The sequence below is a fragment of the Ornithodoros turicata genome, chromosome 6 (assembly GCF_037126465.1).
Source record: "Ornithodoros turicata isolate Travis chromosome 6, ASM3712646v1, whole genome shotgun sequence".
NCBI classification, from domain to species: Eukaryota; Metazoa; Arthropoda; class Arachnida; order Ixodida; family Argasidae; genus Ornithodoros; species Ornithodoros turicata.
In genome coordinates, this window is record NC_088206.1 from 6,416,641 (window position 1) to 6,436,648 (window position 20,008).

The 20,008-nt window shown below is 46.9% G+C and overlaps 2 protein-coding genes across 4 annotated transcripts in view; one reads left to right on the forward strand and one right to left on the reverse strand.

The window, feature by feature from the left end:
• The window catches only part of LOC135398948 (glycine receptor subunit alpha-4-like), a 373,762-nt gene that overhangs the window by 351,868 nt on the left and 1,886 nt on the right, over positions 1 to 20,008 (reverse strand). For both annotated transcript variants that reach the window (XM_064630532.1, XM_064630530.1), the window contains exon 2: positions 17,745 to 17,892. The gene's annotated coding sequence lies outside the window, so the exon portion shown is untranslated. The remainder of the gene's footprint in view (positions 1 to 17,744; positions 17,893 to 20,008) is intronic.
• The window catches only part of LOC135398950 (glycine receptor subunit alpha-2-like), a 154,590-nt gene that overhangs the window by 123,874 nt on the left and 10,708 nt on the right, over positions 1 to 20,008 (forward strand). For both annotated transcript variants that reach the window (XM_064630534.1, XM_064630533.1), the window contains exons 2-7: positions 12,074 to 12,170; positions 12,279 to 12,364; positions 14,107 to 14,174; positions 15,211 to 15,437; positions 15,525 to 15,607; positions 18,921 to 19,055. In XM_064630534.1, coding sequence (XP_064486604.1) covers positions 12,103 to 12,170; positions 12,279 to 12,364; positions 14,107 to 14,174; positions 15,211 to 15,437; positions 15,525 to 15,607; positions 18,921 to 19,055 — 667 coding nt within the window. In that variant the 5' untranslated portion in view covers positions 12,074 to 12,102. The remainder of the gene's footprint in view (positions 1 to 12,073; positions 12,171 to 12,278; positions 12,365 to 14,106; positions 14,175 to 15,210; positions 15,438 to 15,524; positions 15,608 to 18,920; positions 19,056 to 20,008) is intronic.

The window sequence follows — 20,008 nt, forward strand, 5'->3', positions numbered from 1 at the left end:
GTAATTGCAGCTTCTACTCCCCTAGTCTGCAATTACTCCCCATTTTAGTCCCCTAACCCAACATTTAGTCCCGATATTTACTCCCCAGGACTGCAAATTGTCACTGAACTTCGCGAATGGTCTCCTGAATGCAACAGTCTACGTAAATATGTGCCCTTGGTCAATTTGAACGACATAAGGCCGTACAACTCAGACAACGTAGCAATTTTCCAGCCACACAGAGTAAGAAACAGTTAGCGCATCTTTCTTCGCAAATTGTGTCCTAGTATGGCGCAAGATTTTATATCACTCGATATATCACGGTTGACGGTTTGCTTCAAAGTATTTTCATGCATGCGCACCAGTTATGGACCTGGGGCTCTTACAACAGCGCGTGAAATCCGGTCTTCACTCTGTGACATTCATTTACTCCCGAAAGGGACTATTTTTTGTGGCAATGCAATTACTTCCCAAAAGGAGTAAAAGTACTCCTTTTTTTCTTAGAGTGTATGGGGAACAAACGACGTCAAGGGGAAGGGCGTACGAATGGTGCAGACAGTTTGGCGAAGGAGGGGGTAATGGTGGCGAATGAGCCACGTGGGTACGTTCGTCGGACTGCAGTCACGCACGGTGAACATCGCAGGCATTGAGCAAGCCATCCTCGAGAACCGGCGAGTAGCAGTTCGGCACAATGCAGCCCAGCGTGATAGTATTAGTGTCGGCAGTGTGGCGCACTGCGACACAACCATTCACGGGCACTTACTGTTCCGCATAGTCCACGCAAGATGGGTTTCTCCGACATCGACGCCTCACTTGTGACGGGAAGGGAGCGCGCATGCCAGTCTCTGAGCAGCTGCTGTACAGGTTTCAATCCGAGTGAGACGAACTTATTGACGAATTTATTGGACAAATATTTTTGCAATCAATCATCACATGTGATGAAAGCTGGATGCATCATTTCACCCTTGAGACAAAGAGAAGCAACATGGAATGGTGACGTAAGGCTTCCCCGCCGCCATGGAGGAAAGAAACGTAGGAGCGGCCGTTTCGAACAGATTTCCGTGAGACCCCTCTGGCGGTCGCTCGTTTCAAAACCGACATATTACTTGTCCATCACGTGATCCTCTCTAAAGTTTCGGTTTAGTAACGCTTTGTTGCTCGCGCTGCTCTCCGTGCTTTTATGCATTTCCAAAGTCATTTACTCTTGAAAATGTGAGCACCATTGCGGAAGCAACGTTATGTCAACGTGTTCTTACCACGGCTGCGGCTGTCATTCAACGGAAAGCAGCTCTCTGTCACGGGAATAACGTTTCATTCGTAAGTACGTACTTGATCGGTTGTTTCGTGCCCCTGTGTGTGTGTGAGAGTCATCTTGAATCGTTCGTTTGCGAGCTGGCGTTGTGCTACATCTGCAGGTTCCTTTGATTTCCTCCAGTGTTGTACAAGTTTGATTAATGGGATTCTTTACCACTTCAGCAACAAACACACAAACGTCGCTGCTACGAATGATGTTTCTAGTCCCCCGTGCTTGTCCTGCAGTCCGTAACTGCTCTGGTAATAGAAGAGCAAACCAAGAGTAAACGTCCGAACATACAGGAATAAACCTGCACGCGGGCGTTCATCACACTGAGGACATCACTGTGGGACTACCACAACTCCCGTTGTCTGCGTTGGCAGCTGGCATGCGCATACCCTTGGGTTCACGTGAGCGGTCACGTGGTAGACAGGAGCATCCCAGAATACAATGCGAAGACTGGCACGCCCGTCCCAATAGAAAAAAGTTGGAAGGGCCTGTGTTTCCTTCCTCCATACCCGCCGCCAAAGAAAAGCAGGATGCAGCCGTCTGCTGGGAAGTCCGTGAGAACTGTCTTCTGGGACATGCGGGCTGTCATCCATGTGAACTTCTTGGAGCAAGAGTGTTACGATTACAATGCCCAGTACTGCCCCACGTTGACAAAGGCTGCTCCGCGAAACGCAGTTCTTAAGAAAAGGCCTGGGATGTTATGTTGTCCGGAAGGGTCATTTTTCTTCATGACAATGCGCGGCCTCACACGGCGAATTTGACGGTAGCAACCCTGGTGGAAACGCGCTGGGAGATTCTGCCCCATGTCCACTACAGCCCAGATTTAGGCCCAAGCGACTATCATTTTTTCCGGCCACCCTGGAGGAAAGACACAGATGAAGCCCTCCAGAAAGACGTCCTACAGTGGCTACGACAGCAGCCCACTTGTTTCTACACCAAAGGCATCAAAGAGTTGCCACAGCGATGGCAGCGGTGTCTAGATGAGCACGGTGAATACTTTGAAAAAAAAAACTGACGTAGCTTAATTGGTGCTTCCCGAATTTTTCATTGCATTTAAACGAAATAAAAGTATCGGTCAACCCTGAACAGCCTATGTGTGTATACGGTTCCGCTTTCCTTTCCTCATTTATTCTAATCATCTATTCCAGACAGGGACATGATAAGAGAATATCGCGCGCTCTACAGACTCCTTTCATGAACTTATTCCTGAGCTTGCGGAAAGCAGGCGCGCAGTACTCCCAAAGCTGATATTCCCCAAACCATGCTTTCAAATGCATCGATAGCTCTAGCGAGATAAAACAGTCACGGGCGCGGGTATCTCTCAAAGAACCAGAACAGAGCTTGTTTAGCGCATTCCTTCGTCTGGTCCCTGTCTGCGTTCTGTTTCGTTTCAAGATCATATCCCCTGCGAATACCAAATTATCTTCCACACAGAGAACCTGTTCACAAAAAAAAATAAGCACGATGTCCCTGCGCGAGGCACGACTACTCCGCAGCGACACCTGACAGCTGAAACGAAGCACTCCTCCTAATATGCTGCTTTCGTCTCCTTTTCGGGCGCTCCAGACAAAACCAAGAGGCTTAGCAGTATGCAACTCTCTATTTCTGCTAGTCTTCAGGAAATTGGATCTTAGATGCGTGTGTGCATTCGACTCGAGCTATTTCAGTTCCTTGCCTTTATTGGAAACTGTCCTCTCCTTTCCGTGTTTTCGAGCAGGCTTAACACCCTTTGCAAACCATGTGCTTTGGAAGGTGTCATTTTACCAAGCTTTTCTGTAAGGCAAGTAAATACAGTATAGTATACTCTTCGCCTCAATGTGGCTTTTACCTCACAATTCAAATGCATGATCAGATGAAAGAAAGTCTGTCCCTTCTATGTTGTTCCAGCCTCAGAACATCAGTTTCTCTCTTGTTCAGCATGATCAGATGCTATCACATAAGCCTCTGCTCCACCTGCGGTGTCGTAGCGAACACCCAGCACATTCTGATGGAATGTGCACTCCACGGCTCGCAAAGGCGGATACTGTGTGATAAGCTTGCTCGTATCAGCAACAGACCTCTCAACTTAGCTGTACTCATTGGCCCCTATGAAGACCCTGTGCTTAATTGTCGGGTTCTTCACCTGTTCATGGTCTTCCTGACGGCAGCTAGGTTTCGCGAGACGCTCTAAATCGTTATCGCTCGCCTTTTCATCCTTTCCTCATCATCTTCACATAATTTTCCGCGTGCAATGGTGCAGGAAACCGTTGGTGCTACTTCCAGGGTCGTGCTAAAGCCTTGAGGTGACAGGTTCGAGTCCCACTACCAGCTGTGCTGTTTGGAGTGTTCTCTGCACTTTTCGACAGGTTTTCAGGACGGGTGGCCGACACAGTTATTCGTCATGTTGGTCCAGGTCGTCATACTAATTCCTTTCTGCCCTCACCTCTCTGTCTGTCGTCATCTGTGTACCGTCTGTGTTCACAGTTACCATGCGGTGCCCTATACGTTTCTTCGTTTTGGCTCTTGCACCCTCTTCACGACGTCAAACCCGAAATTATTATTTTTTCTGGGCATGCGTAGTGATGGCCCTCAATTTCATCGGGACTCGAGTGTGCTTGGAGGCCCTATACACTATACGTGCAGCCAAACAGCTTCGGTTTCCTTTTATTTATTTATTTATTTATATTCCCCTCATATACTTCACTGGACTTGCACTGGGCCTCTCAGTACGTGAGCCTCTCACGTTGACGGGAACGCGTCACATTCTAGGATCCAGGGCAACTTCTTGACTCCCGAGAGGCTAAAGGCAGACAAATGCTCATCAGCCGCATCGTCCAGCTGTTATGTTGTCACTTTATGTGTCATGTTTCGTGACATATATAGCACCGCAATTATTTCCATAAATACATTCCGCCATTGAAAATGAGTGAATGAATGGCTGAACTTGCAACAAACAAACAACAAATCTATAATATGAGGTTATGAATGGGGAGTGTCATCGCCAGGGGTGATACTGCACCCCATCTGAACTTGCAAAATCTGAGTGCGCATCTGATGGGGTGCTTGCTTCTTGAAGTTCGTTTCAATTCGCTTCGGTATGCTCGAAAATAAGCTGCCTAAAATGCACAGTGGCGCACGGGAAAATGCCAACAGTGAACTAAAACGCAAAAACGCGCACTTGGACGAACCTGATAACAAACTAACCAACATACCGTTACGGCGTGTCCGCCCTCCTAAGCCTAACGTCCACTAAAACAACTTGGACAGACATCGAAGACTCGTGAATCTGAGAGGTTAATTAGTGATGTCAGGTTCTGAAGCGCGCGACGTATCATCTTACGAAGCAATCCAACATTTCCTTGTTTCGAGAGCGGGAATTTCGCAACCGGGAATACTGAAGCCTTCCCACCTCTATACCATGGGAAAACCGAAGCTCCTTTTGAACGGCGATTAATACGTCCAGGGCTGGCGAGAGAAATTATGGGCCCCGGGGATGGGTCATGCCCGGGGCCCCTCCTCACGTCTCGATAAAACAGTCCAAGTATTTCTTCTTTGTATCATTACGACATGCCTCTGTTCCCACGGGCGCCTGAAGTGTGCCGGGGCGCCGTCCCCGGCTGCCCCACTCTCTCGCCGGCCCTAAATATGTCAAAAGGTCGCTAAAGATGGCTGCATACAATGGCAGTGTAAAGGCCGACCCGCATACGACGTTTTCTCGACGTCGGCAAAAACGTCGAGGGCTCGACGATTTTCCGCTCGGCTCCGAAAACAATGGGTGCAGACCGGTTCTACCGACGTCCGGGGGTGAACGGGTAGCTGACGCGAACGGCGGAGGTGAAGCGTCTCTCTTGACCAGTCGGCGCATGCCCGATGCGATCGCCGGCACAGCGTGCGCACGCGTCGTCGTATATAAACAGACAATGAAAGTAGCAGATGACCAAGTTGACGCGCGGAAGAAGTGAGACAGAGGAGCATTCCTCGTGTGGAAGGAACAAAGAAAAAAAAAAGTCGTCCAGGTTACACAACACGTAGATTCTCGCCACGGTTGCCTCCCTCTACCTTTGATAACCCCTATGGTCCCACAAAATAGGAGGACTGCTCTCGCTCTTTTTTTTTTTTTTTTTCCTGTTTATGAGTTTCCGTCAGCAGCGTAGCCAGAAAAATACTTCGGGAGGGGTTCTATGGGAACATTGCGTGGGGGAGGAGGATATCACCCTGTTTCCTTTTCATAAAAGCACTACCAAAGGTACGATTTCGGGAGGGTTCAGCCCCCCCCCCCCCCTAACTCACCTCTGGCTACGTCTGTGGCTTCTGTTACCAGATTATATGCATGCAGTACTGTGTTTTGTATTATAACTGTGAAACCTTAGCCGTCCCAAAATCTATGTTCTTACTCGTGACAGGGGATGCCGCTAGGGGCTCTGAATGGGGAGGAGGGGATATGTTTATTATATAAAAAGAATAGGAGGAAAAGGTTAGCCACCGCTACGGCGGCTCCGAAAGGCAAGGAACCGTCGATATATCGCTAATATCGCTGTTTGTGGGTGGGCTCGGCGGCTTACCGTCGTATGACGTCACAATCACGGAGCGCCACGCTTTTTGATCAAGAAAAACGTCGTATGCGAGTCCTGTTAAGTTGCGAAGGAGCAGAAACTGCAAGAGAACCCTAAGGACGAAAGAACTGTCCGACCTTATTGAGCCGGACTTTCTTTTCGTTATACTTTCGCATACTTTTCGTTATACGTTGCGTGGCACTGAACACCGTTGAATTTGGTGCAGTTCAATGTTGTCTCCACATGAAAGTAAAACCCCTCAAGCATATTGCACTCTGCCATACTACAAAAACAACCGGGCGAAAAAGACGTCGCTTTGTGTAAAGCTTTCAGGCTATAAGGTTATCTGGACGGTTCATTTCACGCTGTTTTCACACCCGCATTCGCAGCCTTTGTAAATTTGCTTACGCTGAACAAAGACAATGCCCTTTTGTGAAGCTTAGACAATGGGGGAGCGATCGTGATCGGTACAGCTAGTGAAGCATTGTGAGCAGTGAGCAAACGATTGAAGCAGCAGAAAAGGCATCGTTTTGTGTAGGGCAAGGTCGCTCTGCTCACCACAGTTAAGATCCTTCCCTTTCTCTTACCCTGCATTGTGGTTCGGCCTCTATGCGCATATTGAACATATTGATATTGAACAACGCCAACACATCTACGACCGGGACAGAAGAAGCAACGCAGACCATGCACCACGGATCACTGTCAGTAGAGGGTATTGTCAGCAAAAGAAAGAGAACGGCAGTTTGTGAAAAGGTACCAGCGGTGGGATCGCATTCGAGGGCGAGGGAGAAAGCGCGTTCGTGGTCGAGCAACATAATTGACCACCAGATCTGCCTCTATTTCCGGGGCAGTTTCCTCGAGTTACATTGGCTCGATCCTTTTCCTGAAAATGGCAGTGGCATCAGCGCACGAAAAGAAACCAGGGTTGTCATTGCGAACTTCTATCTTTCGTAATTGAAAACAAAATTTTAGTCGAAACTCATAAGGAGGTTGTCAGTACGTCTATAAGGTGACTCACTTGAGTAGAACGCATCGCTCTTTATGGTAATTGAAAAAATTGCATTTCCTTATTTCATAAAATTCTATTTCAATTTCTCCTCTTTTCCTTTCCTCCATTCTCCTCCTCCCTTTTCTCCTCCTTTTCTTTACAAGCAAACAAATTATGTTCATAAAATGGATGTTGAGAGTATGCCGGAATAGACCTGTACCCGAGAAACGTCATCATGACGTTGGTAGACAGACATCAAACCGAAACAAATCGGAAGGGGAGGGCTCGGATCCAGGAATGGGCACTTGTTCGCTGCCTCCTATTGAAAGAGAAGTAGGACCGAAGGTCGCGTCCCCGTAGGGGACCATCGTAATTCCCTCACGACCGTGGCTTTCGGGCGCGACCTTGTTCGCCCCCCTAGCTTCCAGCGTAGTTCAACTCTACCAAATTGGTGGCGCTGTCGAACACTATGACGTCATTTGTTTACAAACAGGGAGAGGTCTATTCCTTCTCTGGAAAAGCGAGAAAACGTCCCTCCCTAAGAACCGACGGGTGGGGGGATGACATTGAGAAAAGGAATGCCGCGGGCGTCTGTCTGATAGACTTGCGGGTTGTCTGGACCACGTGGTCTGGACGGCGGAGTACCGCCCTCTCACTCCTCCTCTTAGGGAGTGACGTCACGCCGCCGGAGCCTCTGCAGAAGCAGTGCTGATCTTTAAAAGCCGTTTATTTAATATCTAAGCACGTTTCGGACAAAAAGTTTGCCAGGTAGGTTGTCTTGCGATGCCGGTCGAATACAGTGGTGTCGGTTTCAGAGATGGGTTACACGAATGCGACCTTCCCTTTGAACATGCCTTATTCAGCAAGATATGACACCTTCTTACCTACACAGCCTTCCAGAGACCAACTTCCGCCCGGGGCAAGAATACAATGAGGCCCCTCCCACTCCCCTTAGTATACAGAAGAAAAAAGTACACAAAGAATTTAGTCCTTTCGGAGACCAGACGCATTGCCATAACTGGTAGTCCTCTTCTGGGCTAAATGCACGGAGGTTTAGGAGACGTGTAGGGATTATTTCCGGTGCTGGGGACTAAATTTCGGGGTCCGATGAATAATACGGGAAGGATTGGCAATGTAGGGGAGTAGAACCTGTAATTGCTCCCATAAAGTGTTCGGTTGCATGAATCTTCTACACTTTGAATGTTTCCGCTTCGCAGTTTCAAAGAAGAAGAAAAAAGTGGGAGAAAATGTATTGGAAAAATTCTATTCTAAACTCTGCAGTGAAACTTCCCTCGGCTCACGTTTTATTACCCAACTTTATTAGCTTCCGAGTTCCCGGCGCCCCTTCTGCAGAATTCGCTCGCGGCGGCTGCCCTACTCTCACTCACTCCGGAACGGCTCTGCCTTCCTATCGCAAAACTGGTCATAACTAGCACAGTTGTATACTCAACCCTCAAATTTAAGCGGAGCAATAAGAAAGTCGTGAACACACGAGGGTCATATCGAACGAAGACCTATCTAGCCGTTCACCGCTCCCAACTATACTTCGAATCCTCTCTCGCGATCAACAATCAAAAATAGAAACAGCGGTCCCGAATCTATCCTTGCGATTTCCCACCGCATGCCCCCCGTGGGGACTGCACTTACGGGAGCAAACACTCAGATATCTCAGCCATAAAATCCGAAAGACTGAATTCTTAAGAGGCACTGAAAGGAAGCGCCTAAAATGCTTGAGTCAACAGCGGCGACGGTGGAGCGACTCCCTGCGGCAGAGCGAGATGAGGACTGAACAGGATGGACCACTATACTGCGGCGAGATTGACCGCCATATTCTCGTTCTGAGGTGCCTCAAACCTCAAAGCCTAGTGCGCTTAAAAGAGCCCTCTTGTGGCGGCGGTCACGCAACGCTTCTGCATTTCCATTTCCCGTGTTGTCGCTTGAAAGCTTTAGGGAATAGCAAGCCCGCACCGTGGATAACCTTTCCCTTCTCTTTTTTTTTTTACTTTGCATGAAACATACCCCCCAGTACCACATAACCCCCAGCAAAACGATCCAGTGGTCCTTATGGAACGTTCAACCACAGATAGGACCCAAATCATAACTCCCATTAAAATCTCCGACGGAAGGTGTTGTGATGGTCACTGACGATCTGATGTGATGACGAACTGTGATGTGATAAAGAAAAAAAAATGGGGATGTGAGTTTTGACGAAGTCGAACTGGCTATCCCAGCACGCTTATGCACATAAAGTACAAACACATGATGAGATGATGAACAGAGATGATGATGGAGTCCAACATTTTGTTCTTGTGATGGATCAGGGTGTCGGAGCGAACCGAAAACCGAAACCGGAAAATACCACTATTTTGGTGGAAACCGGAACAGAATCGAAATCGTATACGTTTTTTTCGCTCTGGACTGAAACCGGAAAAATAATTTAATGATTTTCGGTCCAAGAAAAAACTTCGCCGGTTTGGTCTACGAATAGGCGAATGAGACTGACGTCGCGTGTTCTGAAGTCATGTCACGGATACTTTACGAGGGATACAGTTACGGTGGAATGTATGTCGATATACGAATGGACGTCGTCCTTCCACGTCATCCTTCCAATGGACGTTCTAAGGCGAGAAAGCCTATTTGAACAGACAGTATTTCTTTGTTTCAGGATTTCAAAGTTCTTAACTGGAGCCAGGAGTTACTTCTCAGCTGCCTATTAATATTAAATACAATGTATGCGGAATAACCGGGTTTAGATTTTGCAACATTGATTTTTTTTTTTTCTGGGAATGCATATGCCCACTGGGGGTGGAACCGGTTAAAACCGGTATGAACCGTTATTTTTTTGCTCCGGAGCAGAACCGGCATCGAACCGTTTATGATAGAACCGGAATGAAAACTGGAACGAAAAACGTTTCGGTTCGACACCCTGGTCATTATTACGGTTACACTGTAGCAGCTTTATGTATCATTCCCGACATATGTCTAAAGCGGAAATAAGTAAGGTCAACCCTGTAAGGGGCGAACATAAAAAAAAGGGGGGGGGGGTCGCGACACATTTGTGCATGTTTATGGGTTATATAGTGGAATCGCGATAAATAACTTCCCCTCCCTCTTCTCTTAGTGCCGTCGCCTTCTGTGCAGGTTGACCCCAGCTTCCTCAAACATCACCCCCAAACAGTCTCCATAGCAAGCAGCTCTTGTTCCATTTACTTTGATCACACATTTTGTCGCTGAATACAAATTAAGCAGTTCCACGTCTGTGCTACGAGACGTCTGGCATCCACAAGAAAGGGAACAACCACCTGCCGTTCTACATTGCGAGATCCAGAAAAAAATTATGTGCAATCCTCATCATTTCTTCGTCAAGGCATTTAAAGAAGCGGTACGAAACGGAGAATTCCTCGCAGGGCATGATACAGCTGCGCTAGACGAGGCGACGTTCAAGCGCGTGGAGAATGTTTCCTGCTGAATATTCGCCTTTCATTCCATAGCTGACTGTCGAAAATATCAATTTAAAACAAGCAAAACAAGAAAAAAAAAACGGCACACTTCTCAAACTGCCAGTATTGAGTCCGCCCTCAATCGTAGCAGAAGCCAGAGGTGTTTATGTAAATTGAGTCGGAATGTCAGAATTGCTGTCAGGCCGTTATAGCAGACTTGGAATGTTGCTTGCATATAATATATATATAGACAGTGTGGAGACCATTTTATGAAGGGGACGCAATACACGGAGGTGCTCACAAAATGCGAATATTTGTGAGGGGTTGCGTTCGGATTCGAGCTTTCACGGCAGAGCAATAGACAACCCTCTGTCAACAAACGTGTGACGTCATGAAAAGACTGGTGCGTGGTTATATTTTGCTGTGGTTTGCAACAAGCGAGGAAAAACGCGTCGGCTCATAAAGCTGAGATAGCCCCCACCAGCATGCTTTGCGCGGTGGTGTTACGTAAACGATGACGTAGGGGGCGCAGGTTGTCGATAAAGAGCGCTCCATCGAACTGCCATGAAGTGATCAGAGAAACACGCGCAAGTCGACCATTGAGCTTTTGTACAAATAAAAACATTTAAATGTACGCCGGAACGCACCACCCATCAATTTTTTTTTCTATCTCATTTTTTTAAAATATACTATATGTCTGATCAGAACGTGAATAAGAATATGTTTTTCCGCGTCATACACACCCCAAATATATAGGTAGACTGATTTCATCGAGCGACTCAACGTCCCGTTAGCAGCAGCAGCAGCATTCCTAGTGTCGTTTGCTCGCCTAGTTATTCGACATGCGGAACCCAGGAGGACACGGAGCACGTGACAGTCCCATGTCGGCGCTTCCACTCCAGTCGGCAGTCACTGAAGAAGGCCCTCGACAAACTAGACCATCAGCCCTTCAGCGTACTCAGAAGGTACTGAGGAATTCGCCCGAGCAGCACCGACAACCCGCGCCGTGTGCCCTGCCGAGTTGCCTCAAAGGCATACGGGCTGACAGAGCCATCTTTTAAGACGAGCTCACCTGCTCGGCACTCAGTGCTAACACACAGAGTAGCTGGTCCCACCGGTGGGACCTACACCTCCTTTTTGTTCTTTCTATATCCACCCATCCGGCCGGCCGGCCGTCATCGGGCGACCAGAATTATGCCCTTTACCAACCTTTATTGTTGAGGAATAGCGATAGACATTGAAGGGCTAAACGCATGGAGCGTTTTTCCGACGTTTTCAGGACGCGCGCGCGCTCGGCGTGCGTGTGACCTCGTAAAAACCAGTTTTTCAACGCGCGCGGAGGGCGTACGCCGGAATCTGTGGACTACAGATATTCGCGCGCGTCTGGGCGCGTTTTCCGAGAAGTAGACAGTACCATGGCCGACGTGCGGCAGACAAGGTGGCGTATGAGCAGCTCGCATAAATTTTTGGGACATTATCCGTTACACTAAATTTATGTGAACATTTTAATGGTATCTGGAATGAAGGAACGCAGGAACCACAGGAAAGAAGAGCATCTGCACGTTCTAACAGATATTTGTGGTCGACGAATATAGCAACAGTGGCGCGCGTCACTCGCTCCGTACGCGTCCTCTGCGTTTCGGGTGGTCGCCTCGTTGGCGTTTCTTCGCCGCGTGTGCAAGGCCATGGCGTACGCGCGACGTTTTGACGCTGAAGAAACGTCCCATGCGTTTCGCCCTTAAAAGGACGCACAACATGCGAGATAAATAAATTTTCTACATTATACGTGGATTTACCGCAAATGCATGAACGCTTCTTTTGTCCTTTGCAGATGCGACCCATCGCCTAGCGCACGGCTGTATGACACCAGCGGCCAAGCTGCGACTCGCCTGCGTCGCTAACTTTGTCCTTGTTTTGCTGAGTTCGAGGTACTGTATTGCCGACACAACGTCCTTTCCTGTATGCCGTGCACTGGGTCTGCTCTGAGTGTATCCACTGAATCTCAGTTATATTATTTCCTCTTCGTCTCGTTGCAGATCGTCGAAATGCGACATGGCCGTTGGGGATATCCTGCCCGATGACCCTGATCTCTATGACAAGATGCATCCGCCCAAGATTGAAGGTGACAGCATTGAATTTTTTTTTTTTTTCGTGCCGCGTATTAAACAGTAATATTCGCATGTTGTCTGATGTCGCGCATTTGTGTCGAAGTTTCCACTCTCAGTTGAAATCAGTATCAAGCGTACGTACTTAACCCCAGTAATCATCGCATACCGGATGAAAGCTGTACAACCACACTGAATGGTTGCTACGCGCGGAAACAAGAAAATTATGTGACACATCAAAGAAAATCATGCACTGTCTTGACAAGTAACTATTTTAGAAGAAGCTTCTCTGTGGAGCGGGGCAAGTTATCGATAGATTACTAGTCATAGATAATGGATCAATGTGGTCCTGCTATGTACTGTACCGCTGTTTAGCATTCGTGCGTCAGCAGGAAAACAAATTGAAAAAGACGATATAATAATTCACCCTTTACGCCAGAGTGGTCAGTCTGCAGATTAATTGCGCCTGACAGTTTGCTAAAGAGGCAGTGGAGACCCCCCCCCCCCCCCTGCGCCTTCGGTAGTGTCCTACGTTTTGGGCTACGTCGTATTGTGCAACCAGGAACTTGCGCTCATTCGCAGGAACAATGATCGTACCTGACCTCTAGCGCCAGAGAGGGAAAGCTTTGAGGTGAACACCCTCTTGAAACCCTCAAGCCCTTTAAAGAGCCCATAAATGAAAGAGTGGTACTGACGTCACTCCTCCCTGAGGTCACGCCGCGCCACTCGCGACTGCTTTTTTCATGGCATTTTGTAATTGCACACCATAGAAATCATGAGGACAGAGGACAGAAGAAAAGATGGGAGAGAGCGTAATGAGGAGAGCAAAGGACTTGTACAGAGGCGACACCACCTCCCAGCGTCGAAGACTGGGAGGCGCCACGATCGATACGGTGGATTCGGCCACAGCCTTCCACGCGTGAACACCAGTCCGCTTCGGCACCCTGGTATCCAATCCAATCCAATCCAATCCAATCCAGGTCGTGCTTTCTTCCGCTGGGCTCGGTGTGCCATGCAATGTGCGAACGTGCTTCTGTTGTCTGCTATCATCCTGTGTGCTTGGATTGCTTCCTGTTCCGTAAGGAACGGGTATTGTACCGTTTAAACCTTACGCTGCGACATGTGAGGGAGGCGCACGGAACTTGTAGGAGATACCGTTCGTAACTTGTTAAGCCAACCGTATCCACAATGTCGGCTCACTTGTTGAGACGCCCTCTCTTCGCTAGCTTGGTTTCTGGTCATTATAAGAGTTCTATTTTATGTTGCGCACAAACGCGAAACCGTCCTAGCGAAAATTTTGTGCCCAGCTGGCTCCTGATAAACTGCTCGATGAACGAAAAAAGGGTTTCGGGCAATGCTAAATGCAATTTCATTCCCCTTTTAAAAGAATGCGTCGAAACCTCAGCGCACAGTACTAAAACTCTGAGAGTGTCTTATAAACTCATGAAATGGCATGCGTCTAGGTCTAGGTGAAACTTCGTACGAGTAACCTAGCCTAACCTGTACGAATTGTTCTAAATTGATCCATTGCCAAGTTCAAAACGCTGCAGCCACAAACACAGACAAAAGCACACATAAGTCAGGACGAACTGCAACTCACGACTAACTTTATTCTTCTCTATACACACACTCTTCGTCCTGTCTTGTGTGTGCCTTTTGACCGTGTTTGTGGCTGCGGCGTTTTGAACTTGTCATGTACCGACTTCCCCAAGTTAGGACTCGCAGATCCATGCTAAGAACATTTGTGTCTCTTTTTCAGGCCGTCCCACCGTGGTCTACTTTCACGTCACCGTCATGGGTTTAGACTCCATAGACGAAAGTTCAATGGTAATAACATATAAACATTAAGAGAATTGGTCACTCCCCCCCCCCCCCTTGGTCATTCATCATTGTGCTCAGTGGCACCATTACGTAGCACTATCCTCCGTTCCATCGTGTGGTAGAAGACACGGCTTCATGCCGATATGCCGGTAACTCTTTAGAGGTACTGTAAAGCAGCAGGCAAGCTGTTAATATTGGCAGCGGCCTTTGAAACTTTATGCCGAAAGAAACCCACACTGCAAATTTTATGTGCCACAGAAAATTCTAAAATATTTATAATCACTTCTGAAATTGCGGTGAAAAGACGCGAGGCGACGCCTGGTGGGAAACAATCACCTATTCGTCGAGCAACAGTGTTACATGTCCCAACCCTCTGTCGGCTAAGTCATGGCGACTAAGTAGCCCGGCCTCATGAACTTTCTTTGAAAGTTTGTTCAAAAGAGGTAGTTCCTGACAAATATTCTCTTAAAAGTGCAAGAACGTGGGTACATCGTGGAAATGAGTAACAAACTGCAAGCAGAGTCACCAGGAAAGCCACCTACGCAACAATGCACCACGTCCGGCAGCCGCGTGGTGATGGTAGCGGTCCACCGATGTCGCTGTACGCTCCATTGTTATTGGCATGTTCATGTCGGCCGCTCTACATGGCGGGAACTGCGGACTTCGTGTCGGGTCTTAGACACAGAGTTGCCCGTAATATTGAAACTTCATTTTCTAAAAAACTACGGGGTGGATTTGAACGAAATCTGTGGCGTTTGTGTACTGAGCACCCAAGCTTCCAAATGAGCCAGAAGTTTAAAATTGTATGTCTGCTGCTTTACAGTACCTTTAACGTTTGGAGTTATTTCGAAAAAATAAGCGAGACAGAAGAGCCGGCCCTGACTGGGGGAGGGGGGGGAGCAGCTTCATCTCTTATGTCATCACTCCTCCTCCATGTTCGGAACCGCAACCTTGGGATGATATAATCGAGACCTTTGTCAACTGATCCACCTAGGCCGGTCGTATCTCGTTGTCACAGGTAACGAAACTTTGTTCCCTGCAGACTTACGCGGCGGACATTTTCTTCGCCCAAAGTTGGAAGGACCACAGACTGCGGCTACCGGAAAACATGACCGCCGAGTACAGACTGCTCGAAGTGGGATTGCTGAACCGCATGTGGAGACCGGACTCCATATTTAAGAATGCCAAACAAGTCACTTTCCAGACGATGACAGTTCCCAACCACTACATATGGCTCTACAGGGACAAGACCATTCTCTACATGGTCAAGTAAGAGTGGACATTGAAGCGCTCCCATACTATCGAACCTTCGTCGTGGTATACTCGCATAATATGTATGTCTTACATTTTCTGCAGGTTAACAATCGTCCTCACGTGTGCCATGAACTTCGCCTCGTACCCGCATGACACGCAGAAATGTACAATGCAAATGGAGAGCTGTAAGTGTGAACTGCTGGAAGCATTTTCCTTAGAACACCACAGTGTTGCAGATGCATGCATGCATGAATTAATGATTGATTGCACTGATTGATTGCACTGATTGGTTGCACTGATTGGTTGCACTGATTGGTTGCACTGATTGGTTGCACTGATTGGTTGCACTGATTGGTTGCACTGATTGGTTGCACTGATTGGTTGCACTGATTGGTTGCACTGATTGGTTGCACTGATTGGTTGCACTGATTGGTTGCACTGATTGGTTGCACTGATTGGTTGCACTGATTGGTTGCACTGATTGCATTGACTGATTGCATTGACTGATTGCATTGACTGATTGCATTGACTGATTGCATTGACTGATTGCATTGACTGATTGCATTGACTGATTGCATTGATTGATTGCATTGATTGATTGCATTGATTGATTGCAACTACAAAGCCGTAAATGTAACTGTAGGTTTTCGGGTTAAACCCGATTTTTAACGATAGTTCCCCCCCGAACAAGTTTTCCAGAATTCGGGTAAGACCCGATATCTACCCGAAATCCTTGCGGTCCTTCACCATATCGTTCTAGGTAAATCGTCGGAAAAGTGGATCATAATATCAGCAAAGAGACAACCTATTTGTCCTCCTTTTATAATCCCCTCCTGCAGGTGTCAAAGACGAGCTTTTGTGGAGTTCGGGCAAGTGTTTGAATACGGCTGTCATTAACTGCCACAGTTCCGAGCGGAAATATAAAGATTCTTGTTTCTCGTACCAGTGTCACTGCAGTGGCTTGTTTCATGTGGCTTTCGTTTCACCCGAAAATTAACCGATGACAAATCAAACAGAGATCGTAGCGTCCGATTTCTCCCCGAATTCTCGTGTGTAAATAGCACCCGATTTCCGCCCCCCCCCCCCCCGAATTCGAAAAATCATAAAACCTGAAAACGAAGAACCCAAAATTAAAGCCATGGCCTGCCCTCCACATAAAACATGTAGTTTCCAAACTAGCCTCCACGTAAGGACGTAATGAGAATGTTTCAGTCCAATTAACTGACTCTGTGAAATACTGTCCATTGTCTTCGATTTCTATTCCTGCCCGGCCGTTCAGTGAAATCATTACAACACGGCTGTTGCATATTGCGTGCTCCGTGGGCGTTGCGCGCCACAGAAGCGTGGCACTGTGTACGGAGGGCGTGTGTGGCCTTTGTTCGCGTAAAATCATGCGTGCGCGCTCCGAAACATTTGCGAAAACTTGGGTTCGAGGTCATGTCTTAATTTTTGCGAAGAAGAAGTGGGGGAGGGGAGGGCGAATATGTTTATTGAAAAAGAAGCGAGGAAAGGCTAGTCAGGCATAGACCGACTTGCTATTCCTTCTATGAAAAGAAAACTAAATAAAGCAAGAAAAGAAACACACACACAGACAGACAGAGAGCGAGAGAGAGTGGGGCAGGCAATGTTAATATGATCATATACGGAAGAGCAACGGAAATTACGCGACATAAAAGTTTCAAAACATCTACTATAAACGTCTCAAAATATAATGACGAAGGAATATGGGTGATTGTGGCGTGATCCGAAAGGAACAATACACCCATAATCTATGGTAGAGTTCCCCCTAAGAAAAAAAAAAGCAACTTGGGGAGTAATTACAGCATCTAGTACCCTAGATTGCAATACTCCCCATTTTAATCCAAAAAACAACAACCAAGAGATACCAATCTATACAAGCATTCGCTTACTGACACACTGATTGATGGGTTGGTAGATTAAGGTGACAGTAACCTTCCGCGTCCAGTCCGAAAATGATCGCTCCATGCACAATTTCCCGAAACGAACTGCCATTGCCGATTTCTCACGCAGCCTTCACCCTCCTTCCATCCACCACGAAAAAACGAAATAACGCACTCGATAACGCACAAAAGCGAACAGGAAAGAAGCTATTTCTGATGTCCTTCTCGGACTAAGAATCCCGAAGAGTTCTCCAAATGAACTCGCAGTGTGGAACGTCTCAGGAGGATCGTTTCCCCGGCACCCTTTCCCTTTTCTTTTCTTCCTTTTTTTCTTTTTTTTTTATGTGATCAAAAGGCGCAGGAACACTTGATGTCCTTATAGCGGGGATCTCAACTGACTGCAATTGTGATTATGACTTACTTCAGTAGCCGTGTCGCTCCAAGTTCGCTAGTCGCTGATGTTCCTTCCGCGAGCTTCAGCTCGAGACGATAAAAAGATTCCTTGCTTTTGTGTGGAGCCAGCTTTTTCAGGGACAGCACGTCTCCGTGACTGTGCGCGCCGCATAGACCTGAAGCAAATTGTACGGCTATATTTTAGGTTTGTCTTGGAGGGAGGCGACTACACTCTAAGAAAAAAGGGTGCGAAAAGGTGGTAACTTCTATAGTTACCGCCTATAGGTCAACCTAGCGTCTGATAAAGTGTGTAACAGGGTGGTAAAGGCAATTATTATATATTCAAATTGCTACAAAAAGGCGTACGCCTCCTCGCTCACCGAATCAGAAGACCCCATCATTCGTAGGTAGCAGGTATAGCACTTTCCAACCTTTTAGGCACAACACATGTGACAATCATTGCCTCCTAAAACATGTAGCTGCTCCACCCTTTTTTCTAAGAGTGATACACGGGACGAGACAACACACACAGACGCTCCAAGTCATGTAACAACCGGTCTCATATATTATCGTATATTCTGGGTATTAGGTATTCTAGGAATAATTAACCAATATATTCGATGAAAATTGTAGAACATTGAAACAAAACGCGAGCAAGCTGGTGTAGTCCATGTTGTTGGTAACATTTCTCTGAGTCTTAGGACACAGTCTAGTCCGCATGTGTCTGTCCTTTGTCCGTGTCTCTCCATCCTCACGAAAATGATAAAAACAACTCGATAAAAATATACGTCGCTATCGTACGCTTCACAATTGCGGAAATATCAGAAAATCGACAAAAAGAACTTCAGAAAAGGCTGTGATACTCCGTAAAAGAAACCGGCCATCGTGGGGTTTATTTATCGTGTTCGTCGATTGGCACTGGTTTTGTGGAAACGTCCGAAGACGCATCATGTCCAGATAAATATCTTTAAAATACCGAAACTTTTTCTTTAATTTCGTCTTACATCGATTGATTGAAAAAAAAAAAAAAGTGGACATATTAGTCCCGAAACACTCGGTACTGGCTACTCCCGGACGCGTTAATGAGGACTATATACGAAGCAAACGAACTTATATCGTCTAACAGCTGTTTTTGTATCTTAAATGCATTGATGGGACTTAGATATACTTAGAATCTAATACAGTGTTGCTGTTGTTGTTTCAGTGTCTCACACAACGGATGACCTAGTGTTCCACTGGGACGAGAACGATCCCCTGGTGGTTCACAAGGACTTTGAACTTCCTCAACTGGATCTTGAAGAAACCGGCTTGGAAGACTGCACCGGGATTTACTCAACCGGTAAATTCAAAAAGTTGAAAAACAAAACACTCAGGGAAACGTGACAGAGAATAATAATAATTAAAATGGGGCACCGCGTAGCTCACCTTCAAAATTAATTACCTCAAAGTTCGTAAAACCAGGAGTTCACGGAGCAAAATAACATTACTAAGCACAGTGCCTAACGCCATCAAGCATAGCATGCCTTGTTTCTTAAACAATAAGGAAAGGCTAAAACTATTTACAATTTAGCGTAAATTCCGCGCATGACTTCATTGCAGTCTGAGCCATCAAGGGAGTGTTGGCGCTGTCAGCGAGAGGCCGACCTGTCAGTTCGAGAGGAGAACACTATAAAACTATCTCCGCGTTGCCTTTCTTTGCGACCGTAATAAGCTTCGTTTGCTGGGTGCGCTAAAATTGCGCCTCCTATTCTACAACTTCCTATTAAATGAGAGGGTATACGGTGGACATCCTGACAAGAACTTCCAATTACTGACGTGTTCGCAAACGAGTTTTTTGTGCATACGACTAGGGGAAACCGGCTGCCGGACTAGTATCTTGAATTCCGCATATGTTGGTATAGTTCACGACATGTCTCGTAAGTTATAAATATGATATAATAGTATTAATATTTTCTCATAATCGAGACGGGTGTTTCAAAAACAACAGGCTTGTAGCCAGCGAATGAAGCTGCTGAATGAAGACCGAAAGCCCTTTTATTTTCCACCTAGCTAATATGTTACTAACGCAAGGTCCGCGCGTATGCCATTCAGCTGCTGCCTTCCAGCATAGCATTTCGTGCTAAGGACACTATCGTCCTGCTGTACTAATTGTCCTATTCACACTTGTATGCATTACCACGTTATATTAAATTTTCCTCCAACAACAAGACACTATTCGCTATGGAGTGTGCCGTATGGTTATCCAATAAGCGTGAGGTACGCCGCCCATCAGCAGCACTCGAACAAGGTAAA